The sequence below is a fragment of the Eptatretus burgeri genome, chromosome 13 (genome assembly GCF_056783735.1).
Source record: "Eptatretus burgeri isolate ZD-2024b chromosome 13, Ebu_testis_v1, whole genome shotgun sequence".
Lineage (NCBI taxonomy): Eukaryota > Metazoa > Chordata > Myxini > Myxiniformes > Myxinidae > Eptatretus > Eptatretus burgeri.
The window spans coordinates 41,203,651-41,230,388 of record NC_140973.1 but is presented as its reverse complement, the minus strand read 5'-3'; the positions used below and the strand labels follow the sequence as shown (position 1 = coordinate 41,230,388).

General features: G+C 42.3%; 1 protein-coding gene and 1 long non-coding RNA gene across 7 annotated transcripts in view; one reads left to right on the top strand and one right to left on the bottom strand.

Moving 5' to 3' along the window:
• DDHD1 (DDHD domain containing 1) overlaps positions 1-26,738 on the top strand; it is a 71,213-nt gene that overhangs the window by 36,469 nt on the left and 8,006 nt on the right. For 4 of the 6 annotated variants that reach the window (XM_085852158.1, XM_085852155.1, XM_085852153.1 and 1 more), the window contains 6 exons: positions 9,183-9,289; positions 9,833-10,125; positions 10,863-10,938; positions 11,225-11,374; positions 14,693-14,951; positions 23,246-23,566. In XM_085852158.1, coding sequence (XP_085708284.1) covers positions 9,183-9,289; positions 9,833-10,125; positions 10,863-10,938; positions 11,225-11,374; positions 14,693-14,951; positions 23,246-23,566 — 1,206 coding nt within the window. Of the gene's footprint in view, positions 1-9,182; positions 9,290-9,832; positions 10,126-10,862; positions 10,939-11,224; positions 11,375-14,692; positions 14,952-21,669; positions 22,922-23,245; positions 23,567-26,738 lie in introns of those variants that run through there. The other 2 variants (XM_085852154.1, XM_085852159.1) reach the window with 2 other exon arrangements.
• LOC147014289 (uncharacterized) lies at positions 2,378-4,495 on the bottom strand. The gene is made up of 4 exons (XR_015050703.1): positions 3,408-4,495; positions 3,146-3,304; positions 2,768-2,825; positions 2,378-2,543 (listed from the first exon to the last, which is right to left on the bottom strand). It is a non-coding gene; the product is annotated as an uncharacterized LOC147014289 (long non-coding RNA).

The window sequence follows — 26,738 nt, the reverse complement described above, 5'->3', positions numbered from 1 at the left end:
GAATTGACAAGTCTATTTGCAATATTTTCTTCAAGACTATTGACATCGTCAAGCCATTCATTTTAATTCAAGTTTTTCCTTAAATAAATGGAGGAGAGAGTGAAGGCATTTCTAAGGATTCTTTATGTTTTAAAAATTAAGATTCAAATGTGCATGTTGGAAACTAAAAAGGTTTTTGCACTCTGCAGGAATTTTTCTCATAAATAAATGAGTTATTGTCTCAAATGTAAAAAGAAAACTAATACTAAAAATATTTCATATATTAAAAGTAAAAATAACAGGGTTATCCAAAAAGGTATATGTTCGGTGTGTGGTTCAAAAAAAAATCAATTTATCTCCAAACACAAACTCGGAGGAGATATACAAAAGTTTTTATCAGGAAGTAAATTTACAACTACTGGAATACCAGGGGAATTACATCTTCCAGGGTATTCTTTCTGTGGTCCAGGCACAAACTTGGATAAAAGATTAGATGAGGCAGACAATCCTAAATCCTGGAGTAAACCAATCAATAGAGTTGATGAAGTGTGCATGAGACACGATATTGATTATGGGAATACCACAACGTTGGAAGAAAAGCATGAAGCCGATAGAGAAATGTTGTATAATTTGTCTCTGATACAAAATCCAACCTTGAGAGAAAAAGTTGATAGGTTCATCGTGAAGAAGATGATTAGTGCTAAATTGAAACTTGGACTTGGAAATTCAAAAAACTCATAGGCTCTAATGATGCCATTAAGACTGAAGAGCAATTAGCTGATGAATTACATAAACCAATATTCACAAAGTTTCAGAGAAGGAAAGTTTATTCCAAGGAAGTAGATTATATCTGGTCTGCTGATTTGATTGAACTCAATAATGATAAGGGGTACAAGTATGCTTTAACCGTTATTGATTTGAGGAGTAGATATGCGTGGGTTGTCCCTTTAAAAAACAAAACAGGTAATACTCTTATGTTAGCTTTTCAACAGATATTTAATAAAAGTAAGAGAAAACCTAAAAAATTGTGGACTGATGAGGGTAGAGAGTTTTATAACAAGACATTTATGAATTTTCTAAAAAATAACAGTATTACATTATACAGTACCTTTAATGAAGGGAAGGCAGTTGTTGTTGAACGTTTTAATCGTACCTTAAAAGAGAGACTATATAAAAAATTCACACAACTCGGTTCACAACAATGGTTATCTTTTATTCAGGATATTGTGGATAAGTATAATGACACGATTCACACGTCAACGAATATGAAGCCATCAGAAACATTTACAAAATTAAAATATGAAAAAGAGATTAATGTCAGAAAACCTAAGTTCAAAGTTGGTGATATCGTAAGAATATATAGGTGGAAATCTCATTTTGAAAAGGGTTTTACTGAACGATGGACGAAAGAACTTTTTAAAATTGTTGATGTAATAGATACAGTTCCTTGGACTTATAAAATATATGATTTGGAAGGGGAAGAGATTTTAGGTTCATTTTATTCACAGGAATTACAAAAGACAAAGATAAATTGAAATTTTTTGACTCCGCCCCTTTTTGACTCCACCCACACAAGCCCCACCCACATAAACCCCTCCCACACAAACCCCACACAAGCTCCACACAAGCTCCACACAAGCTCCACACAAGCTCCACACAAGCTCCACACAAGCTCCACACAAGCTCCACACACACACAAGCTCCACCCATATTCACATAATTAGTGATTAGTTAATTAGTTCCCCCACACACAACATGTTTATTTAATTAAAAAATTATCCACCCATCCACACAAGCTCCACTCATCCACCCATCCACCCATCTCTCCACCCATCCATTGATCCACACAAACCTCATCCACATTCGCCCCTGCCCACATAAACCCTGCCCACATCAACCCCCCCCCACATAAGTCCTGTCTACACAAGCTCCACACAAAAACTCCACACACATAAACCCTGTCCACATAAACCCCTCCCACACAAGCTCCACCCACATAAACCCCGCACACACATCCCGACCACACAAGACCCACCGAAGCCCCGCCCACATAAGGCCCACCCACATAAACCCCTCCCACACAAGGCCCACCCGCATAAACCACGCCCACACACACCCCGCCCACACAAGCCCCACCGAAGCCCCGCCCGCATAAACCCCTCCCACACAAGCCCCACCCACACAAGCCCCACCCACACCCCGCCCACACAAGCCCCACCGAAGCCCCGCCCACACAAGCCCCTCCCACACAAGCCCCACCCCCTCATCCCCCTGTGCGCCCCCACCTTTGACCCACCACCTCCCTCATCCCACCCCCACCCTTCCCCACACACACACATGGGGAGGGGAGGGATGGGATGAGGGGGTGATGGGTCATTGGGGGCGCACCTACCCTCCCTTCATGTTTTGATCCTCTTCTTGTAATTCAGAATCAAGTAATTGTATACAAAACAAATATAATTTATTAATATTGAAAATATTAAATATTCATTTGCGAGAATGTATAATCTTTCCCAGCAATCTTCTCCAGATGTCTTGTGATTTCGAAACTCAGACACCATATTCTGTTTTGAAACAAAAAGTGGATAATAATTACATGGTAATATGAGTAAGCCTCGTTGACCACTGAATTAACACACCAGGAGGCCGACTCAGCCTGTCATCCTTTCAAGGTCAATAAAATTAATTCCAGTGTACTGACAAAACCGCGTTCAAACTAATAATGCAACCAACATTAGACGACATTCTAAAGAGAGAGTGATATTAATAATAATTCAGAAATATTTACCTCCAGAAAATCATGTGTTGTACAAGATTGCTTCAACAGCTGATGTTGTGCGATAGTGCTGAAAAAAAAAAAAAAAAAAGTCAAGGGTATAGATGAAGAGACAGACAGACAGGGAAAGCAACACACACCCACACACACACACACACACACACACACACGCACACACACACACACACACACACACACATAGACACACATAGACACACGCACACACGCACACACACACACACACACACACACAGACACACATAGACACACGTGTCTCACCATTGGTTTAATTCATTCGAGATCAGAGACCGGTCATTATAAATCATTGATCTCTTCAATAAGAGCAGAGAGAGGTAGGTAGGAAGACACACACACACACACGTGTCTCACCATTGGTTTAATTCCTTCGAGATGATAGGACGTGATAAGACTTCGTGCCACTCATTGAAAATGTCTTTCAATTCTCTTCTAAAATCATTGATCTCTTCAATAAGAGTATTAATTTCATGAACCACGTCGTGATACGTAAACTCAATTTCTTCCAATGCCCTGTCAGGGAAAAAAAAATATATATATATATATATCAGAATTATCATGATTTAATTAATAATCATTTGCTTCATCGTTCAAAGAGAAAACCAAACAAACTTACCAACTCTGTAGTAAGCTTTTGCCTTCATCGGAAGAGAGATCATCCATGTCTCAGTTGTAAAAATGAAAATCCTGTCTGGCAGAAACTTTGTCTGGTGAATCACTTATAAGGCTACAATGAGGAAATTCCCTAAACATTGGGTGCGGCCACAGGAAATGACAGCTTGGAAAATAACTAGGCGGTTGTATGAATCATTTACAAAACATACTTAAAATGGTTTTGATTCAAATGTTTTCAGTTCGTGTTCTGAGATAAAATATAAACACGAGACCTTGTCTCACAGAATAGTTCCTATTTTTCACAGCATGACTGTCTAAAACCACACAGCACGACCGTGTCAAAAAACACTTCCTCATTTTCACGGCATGAACTGAAAACATTTGAAACAAAACTTTTTTTATGGCGTGGTTTATACACAAAAATGATTTGCAACTCGGGCGGTGGTCAGATGAGATCATAAAGAGAAGTTTATCATTTCGTAATGGCACAAAAGGGGTATCTTAAAAAATATAAAGATTCAAATGTTTTGTTTGTCAATATTTTAGATGGGGATTATTGTGCAAAGAAAATTAAACTATTGAAGGAATTTGAGAATGAACAAATCTTTATAGGTTCAATGAGTGAGCTGATCAACCTCCAGGTTAAAGGGGAGACAAATAAATATACCTTGGGATAGCCTGGTTATATATATATACAAAGCCTGGTGTTGGCTTAGTGGTTAGGGTGGCGGCTTGGGATCCCAGTGTCCCGAGTTCGAATCCCGCTCAGCTGCTGAATTAACACCAGGGGGTTGACTCAGCCTGTCATCCTTCCGAGGTCGGCGAAATGAGTACCAGTATACTGGTCCCGGTGTATGCCCCGGTTAGAATAGGTGTACCATATCCCTGTGTTGTAAGAGGCGTCCAGGAAGGGCATCCGACCATAAAACATTGCCTCACAAAAAGCCAAACCCCTGCACAGCAGGGAAAAACGGATAAAAAGGGGGTTTATTTTTAGGGGAAAAAAAAGGGAATCGCTGAAAATCCCCCATTCATTTACATGGGGAAAAGTGAGCTAGAACCAGTATATTCACCCTACTGGGGGGGAATGTCAGCAATATGAGAAATATCCGTGGAACAAAGGTGTTGGTTTTGGAGTTCAAAAGTTTTGCATGCATGAAACTAGCAGCCTGAAGTTTTGCATGCATACTAAGGGAACTCCAAGGGAGTGCATGAGTGAAAATTGGGTGTTTGGGTTAACTAAGACGTCCCTTTTGAAGATAATTAACGGCCTTATTTAATCATATCCTTTGAGGTGAATCCTTGGCTACCTCGCTCTCGATGGGGGTATTCGCCATGTTTTTTTGGCCTGCTTAACCATCCTTTGACTTGAAACAGGCCGCAACGATTTCATGATAAAGTTTTGGTTTTTTTTCCCCCAACTTTCGTCATTCATATTATTGAATGCCTGTTGAGCATAGCTACGGATTTCTGGGAATATTGCAATGCTTATGAACGCCCGGAGACACCAGCAATCGTGGCTTCATTTCTGCACATGCCATAACTTTGAGAATCTCTTAAACTAAGCCGAATTACAAAATTTAAGCTCTGTAATTGAATTTGGCAACAGTTGCGGCAACTAAAAAAAAAAAAAAGTGTTCATTTTTTTTTTAACAAGTTGCTTTCCAGCTCTGCCATGACCAGATTAACCACTACTGTCGACATGGGTGAACCCATTGCCGTTCCATAAATTTCTTCATTGTCAATGGTATCATAAACAAATGTTGCACTAGCCAGACATAACCACAAACTGGAAACATCATCTGCAGTTAACTGGCTGTTTGTACACGCCATTTTACAATCCTCATTTTTGTCCAAGCGCTCTCGCGTGACTCACTGCCAAGTCCACTGGGACATTCGTGAATAGTGATGCAACCTCAAATGACACTGCAACCTCATCTCGAATTGTGATGTTTTTTTTTTTAAACTTTATTCAAAAGCTCATTATTTTAAGCATCCTGTCCATTTTTCCCACCAACTTACTGAGGATACGTGCTAAGTATTGGGACAATTTGTATGAAGGGGACACAATTGGCCTATGTACATGTGTACATATATATATATATATATATATATATATATATATATATATATATATCTATATATATATATATATATATATGTATGTATATATATATATATGTACTGTGTGTGTGTGTGTATATATGTATGTATTTATATGTACTAGTGCGTGCCCATAGGTGCGTGTCAGTATGTGCAGCTTCGTTCCTTCGCTCTCGTAAACGACGACTGGATTGGGGCAAAAAAAAAAACAATAAATAAATAAATATTAATTGTGACGTCATTTGTGATGTCATAGCACCGTGTCTTGTCATTGGTTGACAGATAAATGGCCATAACTTGGGAACTGCTTGTCCGATTAATATCAAACCTTGAAAAGGCACATGCTAAGGTCCCCAGCGTTGATTGTGACGTCATTCCAAACGAAGAAGAATTGTGATGTCAATCGTGCAAAAAAAAGCATTAATTGTGACGTCATTCGTGATGTCATAGCACCGTGTCCTGTCATTGGTTGACAGATAAATGGCCATAACTTTGGAACCGCTTGTCCGATTGATATCAAACCTTGAAAAGGCACATCTGCGGGGCCCCGGCAATATTCCTGGCAAGTTTCAATCAGATCGGACTGGCGGTCGTCGAGAAACGGCGGTCACAGACAGACAGACACACACACAGAGATTGCTGGAATTATAGATAGATAATCCTAGTTACTTGGGTTAATTGATTAGACCAATTAGAATTGGTTATTCCCTGAATTTACAGGTGTGAGATGTGGGTGAGACCAAAACGTCATATCAAACGAAGAAGAAGAAGAATTGTCACGTCAATCGTGCAAAAAAAAATTTAAATAAACATTAATTGTGACGTCATTCGTGATGTCATAGCACTGTGTCCTGTCATTAGTTGACAGACGTTATTGGTCATTATTGGTTGACAGACAATATATAGGTCGTTATTGGTTGACAGACATTGGTCATTGTATCACGTTATTCTTTTTATTACTGCCAATTATTGTGCAATTATTATCTATATATTAATACTGAAGGACCAATTTTGTGCTCCTCCTAGCGGTCGCATCACGTTTTTCTCGGTACTGTGACCTACACTGAAAGAAACATGGGACCTGTAAGAGTGCATAGCACATAGTGGTAATTGTCAAACTTCAACTCTGAAGCAGAATAAACACTTTTCGTTTACATGGCGACGTGTGACGTCACCGCTGAGAGGCGTCAGGACGTCATGACATCATCGGTTATTCGCTGACGTCATTACGTCCGTCGTCAGAACCTGACTGCTGAGAGGTGTAATTACTCATTCCACTCCTCCAAAATAGCGTCTGCAATGTAAAATCCTCTTCTGCACATGGTGACTATCTCAGAATGTGAATTTGACACAAAAAATGTAACAAGAAACATTGTACAGTAGATGCCGCTTTATAAATCCACCATGGGACCACGCCGTTTGGATTTATTAACCGGCTGGATTTATTAAGCGGAGAACCTATTTTCAGCCACCTTCTGGATAGATAAGACAAAAAGCGAATGTCGTTAAACACTGCTTTATGTGACAAAAACATTGATTTATCAAACGGTGACAAGGGGATTGTTCAAAAGAATCTCTCCAAGGTCGCTTGCTTGGGAGGGAAGGTTTTGCGCAAATGTTCCTTGATTGAATCCGTCACGTGGCGGAAATCGGGATGGGCAAAACCTGAGAGCTGCAGTCCCCTGTCCAATTTGTCGAGTGCCGTCCGCATCTCTGCCGCTGTTGGCATCGGCTCGGGTTTGTCGTCGCTTTCTTCCCTTGGCTATTGGGATTCGAGCGGCGGCGGGATTCAAAGTCCGTCACCAGTTGCTGTTGTTGTTTTTTGTTTTTTTTTCACTCTGCGGCAGCGCATACTACATCAAGCTTAGGTTGAGACCGTGCACGTGCCAAGCAGGTGGATTTATTAAATGGAGGATATCTTGATGTAAAATTCCGTTCCAACTCATTTTGGTCACAATCAGCGGCTGGATTTTTTAACCGTGGATTATAAAGCGGCGTCTACTGTATCTTCTATCTTCTATCTATATATCTACATATTAATACTGAAGGACGAATTTTGTGCTCCTCCGAGCGGTCGCGTCACGTTTTTCTCAGTACTGGGACCTGGACTGAAATAAACTTCGTACCTGTAAGAGTGCATCGCACATAGTGGCAATAGTAAAACTTCAACTCTGAAGCAGAATAAACACTTTTCGTTGAGATGGGGGCGAGGAGTGAAGAGGCGGGGGGCAAGGTAAGCAAAATTTTGGGCGGAGGTAAGCAAACTGAAAGGGGGAAATGGGGCGAGGGCTGGGTTGAATGAGACGAAGTTGAGTGTGAGGGGTGGACAGGGGGGTGGGGGCCCGGGGGCAAGTGGGGCGGGGAATCAAAAGACGGGGGGTGGGGAGTGAAGAGGCGGGGCTGGGGTAATTACATTTTTGGGCTGGGGTAAGCAGATTGAATGGGGCAGGGGCAGGGGATGAGTAGGCGGGGGCAAGCACACCCTGTCCAGTCCATGTCCCTCGAGTGTGTGTGAGCTGGTGAGGGTGGTTGAATGAACGGAATCCGTCTGTGACGGGGTTTCAGCTAGTTATTATTATTATTATTATTATTATTAATATTCTGTTCTCATTATTCTGAGATATCTTTGGGAAAAAATGGCATGATAAGGTGGAACGACACTTCAGCTGCGATATATACACCTTTCCAACACTGAAAAAAGCAATAAAATGGCCGTAACTTGGGAACCGCTCGTCCGATTAATATAAAACCTTGAAAAGGCACATCCGCGGGTCCCCGGCAATATTCCTGGCAAGTTTCAATCGGACCGGCAGTCGTCAAACGGCGGTCGCAGACAGACAGACACACATTGCTGGAATTATACACACACACACACACACACACACACACACACACACACACACACACACACACACACACACACACACACACACACACACACACACACACACACACACACACACACACACGTGGATGGACGTTTCTCCTTTTACCAAAAGATGCAAAAATCTAGTACACTTTATTTTCTAGCCCCGGAACAAACAAAAAATCCAATTCTGTTTATAATGGCCCTAACAGCTCGTGCAACTCCCACCCCTCCTCCCAAACACGATTCATAGTAAATATGATTTTAAACTTTCCCTGTGTATTGTGAAACAGGTATGACTTTCCCATCAGTGTTAGGAAGCAACTAAACCAAATACGCTGTCTCCCTTTCAGAAGTCTACCTGAATGTTGGTAATAACTGCATCATCTTTCCAATTACAGATATCCATTAAATACATCTGCCATGTTCACATGAGCTAATCCTGCAAGATTCAATGTCCACTCATTGCCAGGGATGGATCTGGGCGGTTGGGTAGAACACGCCTGTATACAGGCCTTGCACGGGCCAACATCGTTGGGATTTTTTGCAGTATGGGCTACAAGATATCAACTTTTTGGGCAAGTTGATCAGGAAGTTCTCCAAATCTTTCATTGTGCAGAGGCACACCCCTTTCTCTCATGTACTTTTCCAAGTATTTTCAGATTATTTTCCAAGGTTTGTGAGCCATTTCGTAGAACAATCCTTATCTGGCGTGCATGATATCCATTGGGCCACCCTGATGAACCTTTACAGAAATGTTTTCTTTTTCTTTCCTTCACAATCACGGTTATCTGATCCATCTACCAGATACAGTTGACTCCATTACGCTTGACAAAGTTCGAGGATTACGAGACATGTTGAACAGCAGCGCTATGGACATCTTGTATTACACCAGCCCACTGTACCGTGATGAGGTGAGGAATCTTATTTGACATTGCAACTGCGAGGTTTGTTTTTGATAGTTTGATTTAGCTGGGTCTTTTATTGGGGTGGGGGCAGGGGGGCGTGGAGGGGAGGAGGGAAGGGCATGATTCAACTTTATCTTGACTATTTAATCATTCTGATCCTAAGTTTAGATGCCACATTTTATAGAACCTTTGCCCTTGTAATCGATCCAATACACATCATGCAATTGCAGTGTGTGTGTGTGTGTGTGTGTGTGTGTGTGTGTGTGTGTGTGTGTGTGTGTGTGTGTGTGTGTGTGTGTGTGTGTGTGTATATATATATATATATATATATATGTATATTGTTGTTGTTATATGAACTATCACGATCATAAGCATTTAATTTAAAATTATGTAAAAGCGTCATCACTATCTTGAAATCTTGAATCTTTTTTTTTTTTTTTTTGCATGGGAATGTATACTGTGTAATTAGCACCTGGCTGGTTCAACTGCATACTTCCTCATCTCTTTCCCTTCCCTCCCACTACCCTCCTTTCTCTGCTCTCAATGCAGATCATAAAAGGCTTGCAGTGTGAGCTGAATCGTCTGTACAGACAGTTCTGTTCACGGAATGTTCACTTTGAGGAGAGTGGAGGCTGTGTATCTCTTGTCGCACACTCCCTTGGATGCGTCATCGCATATGACATAATGACCAGATTGAATCCCTTGGAGGTGTATGAGCGCATGCTGCAGCATGGTGCGAGCGAAACGGGGGCTGATGTCGATAGCACGGATGAGGCAGGAGCACCGTGGATGAGCTACGAGAAACGACGTATACTAGAAGAATTGTGCAAGACGCGCAAAAGGTACGACTTTATCATACTATAATTTGAGAAGAGTCTGTCTCTGTTGGTTTGTATGTTTGCCTACGATGCACTCCTGAACTGCTGAATGGAATGAGTTCAAAATTGGTGGTTGTACTCAGGGTGTGCTCATGTATGTTTTAAGTGGTAAACAAAATGGATTCGGGGTGGGGGAGGACCCTGATGCACTTTATGAAAACATATGGCATCATGCCACTCCCTTTTTGAGGGGGTATTACAAGTCACACTAAAATATGTCAATTCTGGGGGTATTAACTTGTCTGTTAGGATGGGTTTTTTGTTGATCAAGAAGAGCATTGATTGCTGGTGTAAGTTGATGATCCAACAATCTTTCATAAGAACTCGGTCATTGTCGACAACCTGGCTGAACTCCAAAAGTCATGCCCTAATATGCAAGGGGCATCAGCAGCACAGCTACTCCTCATTAATTATGTAACTAGTGGCAGAATTAATCATCCAATATTGGTCCATTTTGTATTTGGTAAATGTCAATATGTAATGCCACTCTACACAGTGGTTGACTCTCAATGCTGTCAGAACAACTTGGAATGGGCATTAAAGTACTCGTACCTCTGAAATGGTAGCACCACAAAAAAAAACAGCCCTAACTGAATCAGAGAGTAATAAATAAATAATTAAATACATAAAATAGCTAAGATGTTTGGAATATATCTAAATTTATCCCTGGCTTCTCAACCCTTCCTCTACAATTCACCCAGAATGGAGCACCTGGAACATCAATTGCTTGGAGCGAGTCGACTTATGACCAGCAGATCCCTAACTCTAAACTTCCAGGTCAGGCTAGAGATTGCCGAAAGCCATAATTATGAGAGCCCTTAATTACACAGTTTTGTTGAGAAAATTGTTAAATATTTGTGCCTTACCAGAATCCTCTTCCCTCATCCCCCTCCCCAAAGTGTAGTTTCCTCTGGGCCAGCTGCTGATTTGAAAACTATAATTTGGCAAATTTTGTTTCAGATACTTTTGAGACCTCTTCTTATAGCAAATTTGTTATGAGCCATAAGTTGATCGATCCTTCTCTTCGGCATAAATCCATTCCTCTCTTTCTTTGCACTCACAGGTGGAAAACTTTTTCTGCATGGGTTCTCCGCTTGCTGTCTACCTGGCACTGCGTGGCGTGAGGCCTGGAAATAATGGCTTTCATTCCCATATTGTCCCAAGTGATGTTTGCCGAAGGCTTTTTAACATCTTCCACCCCACTGACCCTGTGGTGTGTTTCTTCCCGATGGCACATTGCCTTCAAATATTTTTGTTTTGTTCATTTTTGCAAATAATTATAACTTTGTATTTTATTTATTTATTATTATTATTGGTTAGTGTGATCTTATAAATACTTTCAAGTGTTTGTGTGTTTGTGCGTTTGTACATTACTTTTTCATGGCCAAACCATAGCACCTAGAGGCCCCAAGTTTTGAATGTAGATACCTCAGAATCGGCAAGGTTTTATGCTACTACAAGTTAGCCTTGATGTCACCAAAGGCCGTTATAAATTGTAAATTGGGATGTGGGGTCAGCCGCTGGCTCACACACAAAAAGGAACCACCTTGAGGCCAATAACTCCATCACTTTTCTATATCCGGCCCATCGCAAAACCATTGCCAGGAAAAGCTCAACTTGCCGGCACTGGCGTACTAAGGAGGTGTGTGGGGAGGGCGGTCCGTCCCCGGGTGGCAGCCGGGGGGTGGGGGTGGTGGTGCCATTGGGAGAGTTGAAATAACAGTGCGATGATATAACAATGGCTTCAGTTGCAAGTGACATTGTAATATTATTATTTACCTAATAATAAAGACAGTAACTCGGAACTAAAATCATCGTACATGGATCCGAACATAAACACTGAGCAGGAACATAGCATTACATTACAGGATGGGAGGTAGTGGAAGTGGTGGTTAATGGGAGGAGGTAGGAGGAGGTGGAGCTGATGATGCGCATGGGTTCGGTGGATGAAGCAGATGTTGATGGCTTGAAGTAGCTGCTGAGAGTAGGCTGTTGACAGTTTTTTTTTAATTTATCCTCAAGAGTCCTCGTATAAAGCACGATAGCAGCGGACAATATAAAACATGATAGCACAATCCCAGAAATGCTTTTATGGCCATCAGCTTTCTCCACCAATTAGAAGCAAACTTTCATTAGGTACCAGGGCATTATGCATTGTAGGAAAGGTCATGATTCGTTCTTTGGGTTGACGTCAGTTTGAACTCATTTACATACACGTCTCGGCCAAGGTGGTAGCTCGACACACTTTATGGGTTTACCCTTCCTTTCTGAAAAGTTAATGACGTTACTGTACTCTATTCACTGGCCTTCTGAAAAGTTAATCTCCATTAAATACCGTATTTTCTGGTAGCTAAACCGTGGCTGTGTATGAACCACACCCATATTTTTCACCCTCAAAATAAATCAATATATTGATCATTTTATTTTCTGATCTCGATCAAAATAAGTTTGTACATTAACTTTGTACGGAACAAAGTGGCAGAGGTATCAACATGCTGACTCCCATGTCTGCTTAATTTAGTCGAACAGTCTTATTCTCCTTTTCAAGAAATTGAAGAGAGAGGACAGTCTTATTTGTTTTCCAAGAGTTTTTATTTTTCCAATATACCAAGAAGAGTTGGAGAGATACCAAGAAGTTTCATTTTTCTTTCTTTCTTTTTTAATATTACAAAGAGGATTTCTTTTCTTGTAACTACAAAAAAGAAGAAAAGTGATTCATACCTGTATCACACATATTTCTTGTGGTTTTGTGGCCCTGAAAAGGGCCGTTTGGATTTGATGAAGCTTTTCTGCTTAACCTGAGGAGATACTCGTCAATGCTTTCCTCGTCGAAGACAGTACGTAACTCCTTGTCCGAATCTGGGTGGAGCAAGTCCCCATCGCTGTCACCATCATTTGCAGCGTCGTCCTCCCCAATTATGTCATCCTCTGTGTCATCCATGTTGTTGGAGATGCAACATTTCATCCTCCCACACCTTGACAATGGTATCTCCTCCCACACCTTGACGATCCAGCGGCAAATCATCGGAAGGTTGACCTTTCTCATCCTTCCACTCTTGGTGTAGGTCTTCTCCTCATTCATTATCTGGTTGGACCAGCAGCGACGTAGCCCGTCCTTGAACGGCATGTTGATGGACACTTCGAGGGGCTGCAGGAGCGATGTCATCCTGCCTGGGATTATGATGAGATTAGTGTTGGTCTGACGGAGCAGTGCTTTGGTGTCATCGGTCTTGTGATAAATGAATGCATCCAGGACTAGCATGCTCCATCGGTGGGAGAGACTGCCATCCAGCCTTCTACTCCAGACCGTGCACCACCAGTCTTGGAGCAGTCTCTCGTCTATCCACCCCTTCTGTGCATGAACAATGATGCTGGCTGGAAACTTGTCTTTGGGCATTGTCTTCCTCTTCAACATGATGTACGTGGGAAGCTTGCCACCGTCTGCAGTGCAGGCGAGCATGACGGTGAATCGGTCCTTCTCGTGACCAGTAGTGTTGATCGTCACATTGCGTGCAAGCTTATTTGAGGTGGGTGCTCTGTTATTAGACTCGAGCGATTGTGAATAATTCTTCTTTTGATGTGAGACTAGGTATTTTTTTTTTTGTTCTTTTGTGTTTAGTGGTGTTTTCAGAGCCGTGAGGCTCTATCTGTCACACACCTAAACTCCGAATGTTTCCAGACGTTGCCGAGTATGGCTTCATTTAATTTCCGCACAGTTAATAAAATGCTGTACAAACTCTTAAGCTGAACCGATTTTCAAAATTTAAACGCCGGAATTGAGCTTAACAGTAGTTCCACCTGCTAAAAATATATAAAAAGAAGTATTCATTTGGAATTTGACTGATGTTTTTAAGACTGATGTTTTTTTTTCTACAACTGTATTAACTGCACCCCCAACTTTTACCTTTGTTGCCGATAAAAAGTGCGGTTTATACACCAGAAAATAGGGTAGTTAATGGGCAGGAAAAACATCGCCATGGAAATGATGTGCATTCCTTGGCGCTGGATTTTGTTACCATTTTGAAAATTCTTACTGGTGATGTTTTCTCTTTGGTTGAAGATGTGTTTTTGTTATATCAATGCCAAGCAGTATTACCTGTTTGCTGAATTTTTAATGTCCTGAATTTTTGTTATTTCCAATTTGCTTACAACAGGTACAGTACTGCGGTCCACTTGAAATTTTACTTGCAAACACGATGTGTCTTCTGTGTATTTCATTTTTTTAATTGATCATCTCGGTGTGTGTGTGTGGGGGGGTCACCAAAGGAAGGGTCTGTTTGTAACGATTTGCAGCTAATATCTACCATGTTGGGACCGAGCTTCATTCCACATAATTTCCTCCCCCCACCACCCTTCACCTCCCTTTCACTCACTCAATACTAGGAAAAGTGTGGCCGAATTTTTTTTCTGATGCAGTACGTTTGTTTCAGGATTGGAGCAAAAAAACCTTTGAACCACCCCTTTGTACATGAAATTAAGTATTTTCAAAGCAAATACTGTACTAATTGCATTATCATGATGTACTTGCCAGGCATACCGATTGGAGCCGCTAATTCTCCGTCATTATCAGAACGTCCAGCCATTACAGATCCATTGGAGCAATGAAATGAACAGAACCCCATACGATCGGCTCCGGCCTGTATACCTCGCACCGGGACCAAGTGCCACACGGGAACAGCCAGGGACAATCTGGGAACCCGAGAGCCCGTGTAGCCCTGGGGGATCACCCATGCAGCCACGGAGGAACTACGGAGAGTCGCTTACGAGTTTGGGCAAGGCAGGGATCCTGGGTGAGTGAGATAAGTTGATTGCCTTAATGGTTGCACTGCTGTATTTATCTGTATTAATCTTATGATCTGGAGAGATTTTATCTTTTGTGAATGCACTTGGTGATGAAACATTATTCTTGTTCAGCACTTGTGTGGAATCTTTCTTTTTATTCTTATACCTACTTAAAAAAAATTATTATTATTTTAAGTTTGTATTAATTATAAATAATCGTGTGGTAATTAAATAATTCCACTGAATGTTTGGCAAACTTTCAATCCTCGCCTCAACTGGAATGTACAAATATACCAACATCTGTCACCTTGCTTTTCCATGAGCCTCAATTTTGGAGATAAAAAAAAATGTAATTTTAATTTATTTTTAATTGGAAAGTGCTTGGTATGTGCAAAGTTTAGCACAGAGAGTAGTGTGAAGTAGGGCAGTTCATTATTTTACGATTGAATTAGATGGGCATCAAAAGGCGGAGGGTATGGCTATAGACGCCTGCATTAAGTAGGCTGGTTGAACTGTATGTAAGTTTTCATCCCCAATTGTGCCCCCTTCCCCTCTTCTCTTCCCCACATGGGTTTTGGCCTCTTATAATTTGACACCACCCCACATCCCAATGCCAGCTCTCTTCCCCCCCACCTCCCAAGGAAAATTCTCCAATTGTGACTTCTTGTTAAGTGCCTTTGACTTTTGAATTTCTGTGGCCATTATGGTACTTGTTCCCACTAAAGACGTATTGCACAGCTTGGTTTGTCTCGACACAGCCTCTCTGAGCAGAATTGGCTTCCTTTATCTGCTTTACATACAAAATAGTTAAACTACTGGCATATCATGGAATGAATATCTGAATATCTCTACCCCCAAAACAACTTCTCTATCACAAGCCTCGGTGGCGTAATGATTAGTGTCCGCTATGAGTGGGAGGTCGCTGGTTCAAACCCCAGCTGTAACACCGAAGACTTTTAAAATGGTACGTGCTGCTTCTTTGTTTGATGCTCAGCATTTTAAAAGGATAGATCATGGACAAAGAACCATAGGTTTGTAATAGTAGCACAGGCTTTGATGGCCATTATATCCTCCTGCATCAAAATTCCTTGTAAGGAACTTGTATTCGATGATGTAAGTGCTGTCTGCCAAATGAATGTGAAGCTTTTGACCCATCTGGCAGCATTGATTGCTGGTGGATGTTAATGATCCCACGGTATCTTTTGACGAAGAGTAGGGAAGGTGTTGCCAACACCTTGGTCAAATTCCTGCCCCAACCAGATCTGACTTGGAGAGGAGATAAGCGTCTGTTGAAATGCCAACATTACACCCATATGATCCTCAGTTGTAGGTCAGATCAGATCCTCAGATCAGATCAGATTGTGCAAGCACCCTGTTGACCCCAATTTGTACACACTCTGAATAAGTTGTAGAATAATTTTAAAGCCCTGGTGATATTCTTGTGGAAGTAATGGAGGCTTGAGCTTGGCACAAGTCCAGTGGGTTTCACACCATTTGCTTCTGCAACTAATGCCTTTCCTTCCAGCATGAAACAAACTTTGTGAAGCAATTTTTCTTTTCATTTCTCAATTATTATGAAACCAAAAATTTTACAAAAGTAATACTTTGCTCAGCATTCAGGATGCTTCCTGTAAAAGACAGCAGCGTGAATTGAAAATGCACTAAAAGGGTTCATTATACCATTGTTTATATGGAGATGCGTTTCTGACAGCATTATTTTTTTATGCATGAGCGGGATATGAGGGCTTCGGTGGGACATCAGCAATAGTGCGAATAATAATACAGATGGTAAACACATTATTTTGTAAATGAAAACAATTTTTTATTATTATTATAACATTTGCAAGTATTAGCAGAAACTTAAAATATTGTTGTGACCAGGGGTCTGGGTAAGAAGACCACTAGGGAGGGAAGCTATTTCGAGTTCCCACCAGACTCTCCGGAATCGCAGGCCGTTGCACACGGATAACTCCATGACGCGGCGGGTCGCAAACCAACCGTGAATGCCAATAACTCAACCATGTGACTTAGGGTCCTCCGTCTAATATCGTTTACCTAAAAATAATCACGTGACCTAATTAACGGGGGACACACCCTCGGAACGCCTTGTCCGAACCGGATCACCTTACCGGATCAGATGCAGCCGAGCAACACTGCCAATAACGTACCAGCTAAAAGGAATGGATCGTTGGGAATAAAGTCCCGGCTAGGCTAGGATACGGACCATGCTGGATCAATGAAAGAAAAGACAAAAACGAGCTGGGAACATTTCTTCAAAAGGATTTATTTCAGGCAGGCGAGGAAAAATATGTGGCACAATTAATAGGTTTGTCAGAAATACCCGAGTTTGGATCATGCCTACAAAATGTTCACTTTTATGCTTGGAACATGTTACAGAGAACTGTTATGAAACAGAGAAGGCTGGATATTTTGGTTATCCCCCACGATTGAGAGAGGATGCCATCCCCACGATTAAGCAGAATAAAAAGCCGTCATTCAAAACTGTAACACCATCTCTACCCAGCTACCGGCACATCGACACGGACGATTTGAACGGTGAATAAAACACCTGTTGCCGGCACCCTGAACAAAGTACAAATTCCTGGTATCCTGCATCAGAATGGCAAACCGGTCCAGGATTGTACCCCAGCAAAGAAACTGCTTCGGCAAAACTGACATACCCACCACCATCCCACCCACCCCCTTCACCATCAATCATCACCCCACAATATCCACCACCATTGCACACTCCACCCCTCCTCCCCCCTCCACAATCCCCCATCCACTGGGGAGGGCCATCGACACCTCACGGACATGACGGTGGAACACGGCACGGACACAAATAGCATCCGGGGAAAGTATGAAATGAGACGATCCCAAAACCTAAAGACACCTGTTCAGCCTGCAACGGCGGGTCCAAGCATTCTTCGCCCATTTTGTCCATGGTGCCCGTGCTGTCAGGTGATGACGGGTATTTCTGCTCGAGTAATATATAAACTGATTTATCAATTAACACAAAATCCCTCCCTTATAAACCGATATTTGAACAGAAAATCAAACCTTACTGAGCTGAAGTGATCATGTGACAAGCGTTTTCATCTTCACAAACACTTCTGCCTTCTTCTTCTGAATCGCTCGCACAAGGCTCAAAACAATTCGGCTCCACAATTCCCCCGAAAGTGTTTCCATCACTAATTTTGTCTCCAATAGTTTCTTCAAAATCCCAATCATCACTTTCAACATACTGAGAACATTTAGAGTTGCTAATGATGGTGGAATCAGGATCTGAAGCCGAGCTCGACATGCACTGTTTGTCTATGGAAACCGCCGTTCGGATCAACATGGATTCCAGATGTGACGTCACTGGCAAAATTGAAAATGGACACTCGGGCTTTTTTTGACACTTTGTGAATGGCAAAAAATTTTTACATTTTATTTCCCTTCAAATTAGACTGTGAATAACGATGCTCAATGGTTTTCTGAAAGAAAAAAAAAATTGCGTTTGGGTTCCCCTTTAAACAAGCTATTCCCCTATTTTAGGGGGCTGGTTGACCGATGGCATGTCTCGATTTGTTACTCACGAAATCTTTAGATTTCGTAAGTATATTGATGACTTCCGTCATCTGTTTGTGTGTGTGTGTTTGTTTGTGTGTGTGTTTGTTTGTGTGTGTGTTTGTAGGCACGATAACTCGAGAACAGCCAATGTCAAATTACACCACGTGATTCAGGAGGGTGATGGCTAGCGCTGATTAGATTTTGGTCAAAATCGGTCAAAGGTCAAGGTCACAGTGAGGTCAAACATTCGATTTTTGATGGTTTGGTACAGAATCATCGTAGAAACTTCTGGTTTGCGTCGCTACCTTCTCCAGAGACAGCTTTTATTAGACAAGGTCAGAGGTCAAGTTGACGATTTCGTAAGTACCAGTCTATGACTGCTTGTTTTTTCATTTGCGTCTTCATTCTTCTCACATAATCTTTCCATGTCATTGTTCACAGATTCCTGCCATGTTTACTTTGGCATGCCTCTTAGTCTTGTCCCATTTTCCTTAAAACTTGCAGTCTTCTTTCATCCTCTATCCTTTCTGCCTTTTTTTTTGTCGTTTGACGTCGATCCGAGGGGCGGCACACAAATTGAAGAATCCCCCTGCCTGTGAAACACCAGGATAACAATTTATAACTGGGCCAGGATTCAAACCCAGGCTAAACAGCTGAGAGGTGAGGATGTGTATCTCGAGGCCGTCCTGTCAGCCTACAATAGGGCTGGCCTAACTCTGGTTAAATTCACTCTTGCCTTTACTGCCTTTAGCTCATAATTGACATGAAACCATGTTTTTCAAAAAAAACATACATATAAAAGGACTGCCCAATTAATCTGATGGAAAAATTAATTTCCTGTTTTGAAATATCTAAATGCCACTTTTCGTGCTTAAATTCATCACTGGTCTTTCACAATTGCAAAAAAGTGAAGCAGTCGGAGCTGTTTCCCCTTTTGGCCCCTTCTTTCAGAGATTGGAGCATGTATGTACAGATATTCTATGATGATATCAGCCTTGTTTATAATCTGAACAAAAGGTTATAAAACGACTTTGCCACATTCTAATGTCTGATTTCAAGCGATTCATTCTTAGAAGATTTATCTCCCGTAAAGAAGCAGAAATTGGTAAAAACAAACAAACAATACTTTGGATAATACTCTAGTAACATAAGAGAAAATATAATTTGGATAATATTCATGAACTCCAACCTGGTGTGCCCCTCTAACCTCAATACCTCAGGATCTTCCAGTGGGTCTGCGGCAGTAAATAATGTGGGTTACCTATGCTCAACTTTGGAGGGCAGGGGGTGGGGGGGAGGTGGGGGCAAAAAGTGCCTTATCATGCGAATGCCCAAAAAGGTCTGATGACTGCTGAACTAACAGGGTGTAAAGAGATTTCTAAAATGCATCATATCCTTTGACTCCCAATAATTTTGTCATCGCGAGTCTTTCAAAGCCTTTAGGAGGTAGACCTCAGAATTTCCTCAAAAGGATTTGCCGATTCCAATTTGTCCTGTTTTTAGTCAATTTTTCACTGCGATAATACACTGCACACATCCTGGTAGCGAGTGAGGCTACCTGACAAGCCTACAGCTGCCATAGAATTACATAGGATAGTGATTGTACTTTGCAGTACACCAACACTAATTCATATGATCGATAATTTTCAATATCTCGATGAATTAAAATAAGCTTGCCGCACGTGGGCGTGATCACTTTTTGGAACCTTTTGGTGTGCAACAGTGACTGGAGTACTTCTGTTTTGATCATGAGCATCCTGATCTGTTTAATTTGTGTGATGTATTTTAGTTCGATTTGAGGCCTCTGTTTCTTCTTCAATTTGCAACTTCTGGTTTATCTCCAGATATTTATCTTCCACTCTAAATCAATATAATGGGAAGGATATGGATGTTTGTTCTTTTTATTTATTTATCTATGTATGTACATAGGTTTTTTTTTTAATGGCCCTCAAATCAATTTTGCCTCCCTTGCCCTTCTTCTGCTCCCTGGTTGAAACTGCTTTTCATAATGGGCAGGTCTGTCTTTTACAAACTGCCTCTAATTCTGGAAGAGGTGTGTGTATGTGTGTGTGTGTGTGTGTGTGTGTGTGTGTGTGTGACCATATACATGGTTCTGGCTCATGAAGGAAACTAGTGTGATAGACATCACCTCGAGATGTCTCAAAGAGACCACGATCGCTATTCGCCCCAGAACTTACCACGCGACCCCACGCTCTGAGTTTTGCTACCATACGAAAAAGACCGAGTGCGAGCAGGAGCCGATGATCGCGTAACTGATATGAATCAGTTGGCTGAGTGAGACCACTGGTTATTTAATTGTTTCTCACACTTACCAAGTTCAATTAAACCTCAGCTGCCCTATGCTGCAATCAGAACTCCCAGAATAAGTCAAGATACGACTTTCTTAACATGCCTTTAGTAGCAAACAGGCAAGTATTTACAAAGGAGACAATGGTTCAAAAATCAAATATTTATAACACATTTCACATTTCCCATTACATACCCACCCTCAGAACCTTAGCAGTCACTTAGCAGCTTTACAATGACTGGCACCATATGAATCCAGAGAAGAGAGATAGCGAAAGGGTGACTTAGTCAGAGAGAAAGAGAATGCTGAGGTCGTGTGCCATGCCCCCACATACCTTGCACCGGCCCAGTTGAACTTGCGCCACCAATAGTTCTGACCGATGGTCATGGTGTCTCGACCTCTAATGCTCCACTCTCGGTCCCTCCTCACCGTTGCCTACGTGCTGCCCGCGGTGTGAACTTTATATAGGTTTGGGGGGTGTGCAAGGTGAAACGGGAGCAGATGAGGTTACCAGGTGGTACATTATGATGAGCAGGGCTTGACGTAAAGGTGCGAAAGGATGAGAGATGTTGAATGTGTGTAAGAAATAAAGGTGTGAGAACGAGAAAAGTGAATAAAGGAATGAAAGGTGGTGAAAGGAAATATTGAGAACAAGATGGAGCGAATAAAAGAAAAGCAGAGATGAAACCTAACGGATAAGAATATGCACTGTGTGAGATGAGAAACCGCAAGACGTTTGATGCTGGATGATAATTAGGATTCATTCCACTCATCCCTCTCAAACTTTCCACTTGAAGCTCAAGCTCTGCCTTGTATTGGGATACTTGCATTCTTCCCCCCTCCACCCCCACCCCTGTCCATAGGAGGAGTTCTGGCTGCTGAAAGATACACCCCCTTACCTGCCTGATAGGTGTATTGGTACTCCTACCTCTGGTGGTATATGGTAAAAGGCTCTCAAATCTTTGGTCCGCTGTCTTTCTGAGATGATGGATCAATCCGTCTGGCATGATACGTGGTTCCAGGTGTCCACCAAACCGGTTTGTGGTGGTTTTGGTGTAACGGTTGCACCGGGGTTGAGTAACACTGAGGTCGTTTAGCGAGCGCTGGCTTTTCGCGGAGGAAACCTTTTTTGATGACTGATGAGTAATAATGTTGGAAATGGATGCAGGAAAGCATGTGGAATAAGAAAAGGGCATAATAGGATTCAAAACTACACACTTGCAATGCATATCTGCCCACATGAATACAGTATTCCTAAAAGCTAAACGGAATACTATGAGATAACTAGCTTGACTCTTTGTGGATGTGTTTGTTTCTCCCCAGGGGTCCAAAACTGTGTGTGCGTGCGTGCGTGCGTGCGTGCGTGCGTGCGTGCGTGCGTGCGTGCGTGCGTGCGTGTCAATGTCGACGTCAGAAATTGCAGTATAGAGATCATGGCTAAAGTTTCACTACAAAAAAGAGGTCTGGCCTTCTGTACCGAAGAATACGTTTTGGAAGGAACGCCATCCTCTTTAACGGTTCCTCACCAATCACAGTTTGGGGTGCATCACTAACCAGTATGAAGCCGTAAGGCTTCAAAGTCATTGAGTGGATGGAACAGCAATGTGTTGCTTTATTGTGATGTGACCGTAAAAGACCATTGATGGAGTGTGGGTGGGCAGGAAAAGGTGCAAGTTGTTTTTTTTCATTTTTAGACCAGAGCTGTATATGTTTTTAAAATCCAGATTCGTTCGGCAGTCCTTTGATCCATAACGGGAATATATGGGGATGGATTTAAGTGACAACCTGGACTGTTGCTTTTTATTATTGACTTGAAATCTCAGTTGCCCTGCCAGCTCACACTTGGATGGCAGGATTTCCAAGAACCACACGCACGGACACACACACACGCACGGACACACACACACGCACGGACACACACACACGCACGGACACACACACACGCACGGACACACACACACGCACGGACACACACACACGCACGGACACACACACACGCACGGACACACACACACGCACGGACACACACACACGCACGGACACACACACACGCACGGACACACACACACGCACGGACACACACACACGCACGGACACACACGCACGCACGGACACACACGCACGCACGGACACACACGCACGCACGGACACACGCACGCACGGACACACACACGCACGGACACACACACACACGCACGGACACACACACACACGCACGGACACACACACACGCACGGACACACACACACGCACGGACACACACACACACACACACACACACACACACACTGAGGTGCTAACTGGAAGAAGGTCGAAGGTGGTCAAAATGCAGCTTTTTTGCAAACCTAATATGTACGTATGTGGACCGAAATGTGTTGCGTGCAAAAGCTAAGTTTCCTGTCTTTCATTTTTATTTATTTTTCTCTCGTTTCTTTCCAGGTGCAGCAACATTGGGTAAGGGTTTAGGAGAAATGCTATTTTCCCGTTTCTCTCGGACTTGCACACCAGGTTTACCTGCAAACTCCCAGTCTGCTGCCGACCTCAAAGACTGTCAGATCCCACCCTGTGAAGAGATATCTTTCAAAGAAGTTCAGTCTCCAGATTCTGAAAGCCCACTTGAAATTTTGGTGGTCAAGGATGATGGGATGATCGAGGCAAATGGCATCGTTTTCACTGAAGAAGGAAATCTGCATCACGTGGCAGAGCCCAGTGGAGACGACGATGTAGTAGGGGATATCGAGATCACACCTGAATCGATGGGTAAGCATTCAAGTTAAATTAACATGTGGTTCTAACTTGTTGTATTGAAGCTTGTTGATAACCCAAAATGAAAGGTTGTTGGTATTATTCCTTAATCACCTTGTTTGTTCATCATGCAATTCAAAACTTTCATGTTAAATTGTCTTTAGTGGCTATAACTTTTGGTGCAATTTCACTGTTCGATGAACTCCAGACAGGTCATGCCTTTATTGGATTACACTTGAACTCTTAAACACGATCTCTGTGTATACTTGGAGTTCATTACCTCCGCCACTGAGGGTGAAGGAGGTTGTTTTCACCCTTTTCTGTCTGTTTGTTTGTCTGTACAGGATATCTCAAAAAGTTGTGGGTGGATCTGGATGAAATTTTGTGGATAGGTTCAGCGTGTGACAAGGATGAACTGATTTTATTTTTGTGAAGATCAGGATCCGACTTGTAGAAGTTTTTTTCAGTGATTCTTCACCATTGAGAGATCGGGCCAAAAACGATATATCACACGATATCTCAAAAAGTTGTGGACGGATTCGGATGAAACTTAGTGGACGTGTTGGGTGTGTGACAAGGAAGAATTGATTCAATTTTGGTGAAGATCAGAATCCGGATCCGAGTACTAGAATTTTAAAAGTAATTCTTCACTATTGAGAGATAGGGCTCAAAAACGAGATATACAGTAGTATGATATTTCAAAAATGTATTTGGCCCGATATGTTCTTGTGGATCAGGCATGACGAGGCAGAGGTATGTGCTCTACCGAGTACTCTTCTAGTTTAAAGTGTAATTGAACTGCGTTTTGCCATTCACAAATAAGGTTGCATCAAATGTGACTGAGTGGCATCAATTCAGGACTTTATTATGGATCATCTACTTATTGCAGTAGCAGAAGTTGTGTTATTTTGACCACCATTCTGGAGGCTTCTTTCCTCCTCTCCCCTTGCTCTCATCTCTACCAAACATTTCATTTTCTTTGCATTCCTTTCCTTTGTATTCTCTTGCCGATCTCTTCACTTCTTCCTTTTCTTTTATCTTGTTAATTCGCTTGCTTTTTCTGCCATTACTGTGCGGACATAATAAATAGATGGCCTTTTATTTTACAACCATTTAAATAGTACATTAATGTTTGAGTCATCGCATTGTGCATAATTACAAAACAATAACCACATCATGATTTGAGTGAATGAATTGCTGTCACAATGCCTTTTTATCTTGAGCTAAGGCCACTTCCATGGCACTCTTTGAATTGCTTTCCATGTTTCACCACACATAAACTTGTTGCATACCTTTTTATATTTTTACATTTGTTTTGGGGGGGGGGGGTACATATCACCTTAGAACAGATAGGAATATATAGAGTAGCATCGTCCATGTTCGAGTAGTTAGCCAATCTCGATGTAGTAAGGAGGGACACGTCAGCTCAAGGATTGTCTTGTTTGAATATGCACCATTCAGGGTGGTAATTACATGGCACATGGTAATAATTAATTGGAGAATATGGTTAAGGAAATTGTGCCATATAACCCCTAAGCAAACCCCTACTGGGGGTGCTAGCTGACTTTGTAAGAGAGAGGGGGCAGAGCTGTAGATGTCTTCAAAGGGTGGAGCATGGCCTGGGGAGAGGAGAGGAGCCAAAGATTGCGTGGGGATGGTGCATGTGTGAGACGATTGAGTTCAGAGGAGGAGTTCTGTGGAGAACGCATCTGAGAGGATCATGAATTCAGAGGAGAAAAAGAGTTGTGGTCGCTGAGAAGAGGTCGTGGAGGTGGTCATCCTGCCTGCTTTTATCACCCTGTGTCTGTTTGTCATCCTGCCAGTCTCCTCATCATCTTGCCCATCATCATCCTCATCCCTCATCACTGGAGGTGGTCATCCTGCCTGCTTTTGTCACCCTGTGTCTGTTCGTCGTCCTGCCAGTCTCATCATCTTGCCCATCATTCTCATTCCTCATCATCACCTGCTCGTGGCTGCCCCGTGCTCATCCTTCCACCTACAACCACCAGAGCTGAGTTCCCCGGTTTTGTCCCTTTCCCGTCTGTGATTGAGTCCAGTGTGAGATGCCTTAGAGTTCTTGAGATTTCTTTTATTCTCATTTTATATTGTCGTGTCCAGGCGGTTAACACTAACGTGGACGGATAGCTGAACTGTTCTACTTGGAGGCGATTTGCCGAAATCCTTGGAGATATGGCACGTGTGGGACGGAAACAGCAAGGCGCCCACCAGGAAGGAAGCACATGGGTGCTTGTAGAGTAGACAATGAGTAGACAAACACAGTAAATTCAACAAATGATGGTTTAATAAAAAATAATTCAATGATTCATAATGAAAATAACTCGAGTGATAAGGAAAATAAATCAAAGCATGAGGTAATGAAACGTGAGGTAAACTAAAACCTAATTTGAGATGTCTCCACTCGGTCACAAAAACAGACAAGGGAACTGATAAAGTCAATGAAAATCCTCCATTTGTTCCGGCACTTAGCTGTGTGTCCAGAGATGACCTTTTGGGAGACTGGAGATCCTCGAAACCACATAGCCACCGTGTGGGGAAAATGCACCTAAAATGGTGCCAAGTTGCTCTCTGCGCTCACGTAGGTAAGGTAATTCGTGCGGACGGCCTCCAACGGTTGATATCTCCATATACAAGTTTCAGAAAGTGGAACGGAGCCCTCGCAGGTCTCAAAGTATCCACGTGTGTGCGTGCGTGCGTGCGTACGTACGTGTAGCTGTTGTCTGCGATCACCACATGTGGGTGGGTTTCAGGAGGTGAAAGATAGACCTACCATGTCTCAAAGTATCCACCGGTGTATGCGTGCGCACGCGTTGGTTGTTGTTGTTGATTTGGTCATTGGTCTACAAATGCGGGTTTCAGAATGTGGAATGGAGTCCTCCCAGGGTGGGCTCAAAGTATCCACTTTCATTTCAGTAAGGGGTCACGGTTCATGGACCAAGCTGGGAAGTTTTCTGTTCTCAAAGTTTTGTGCTGAGGGCTTTCTTCAGGATCGTCACTGAACCCTGGACAGCTTCCAAATGTAGTTCGATGGTGATAATATTCCCAGAGGTGGTTTTTAATATCTCTGTGAGGTTCTTTGTCATCATTCCTGAAGCTCCAACTATCACTGGTACAACTTTGGCATTCTTCAGCTTCCAGGATCTTCTCACTTATTGCTTGAGGTTTTGGT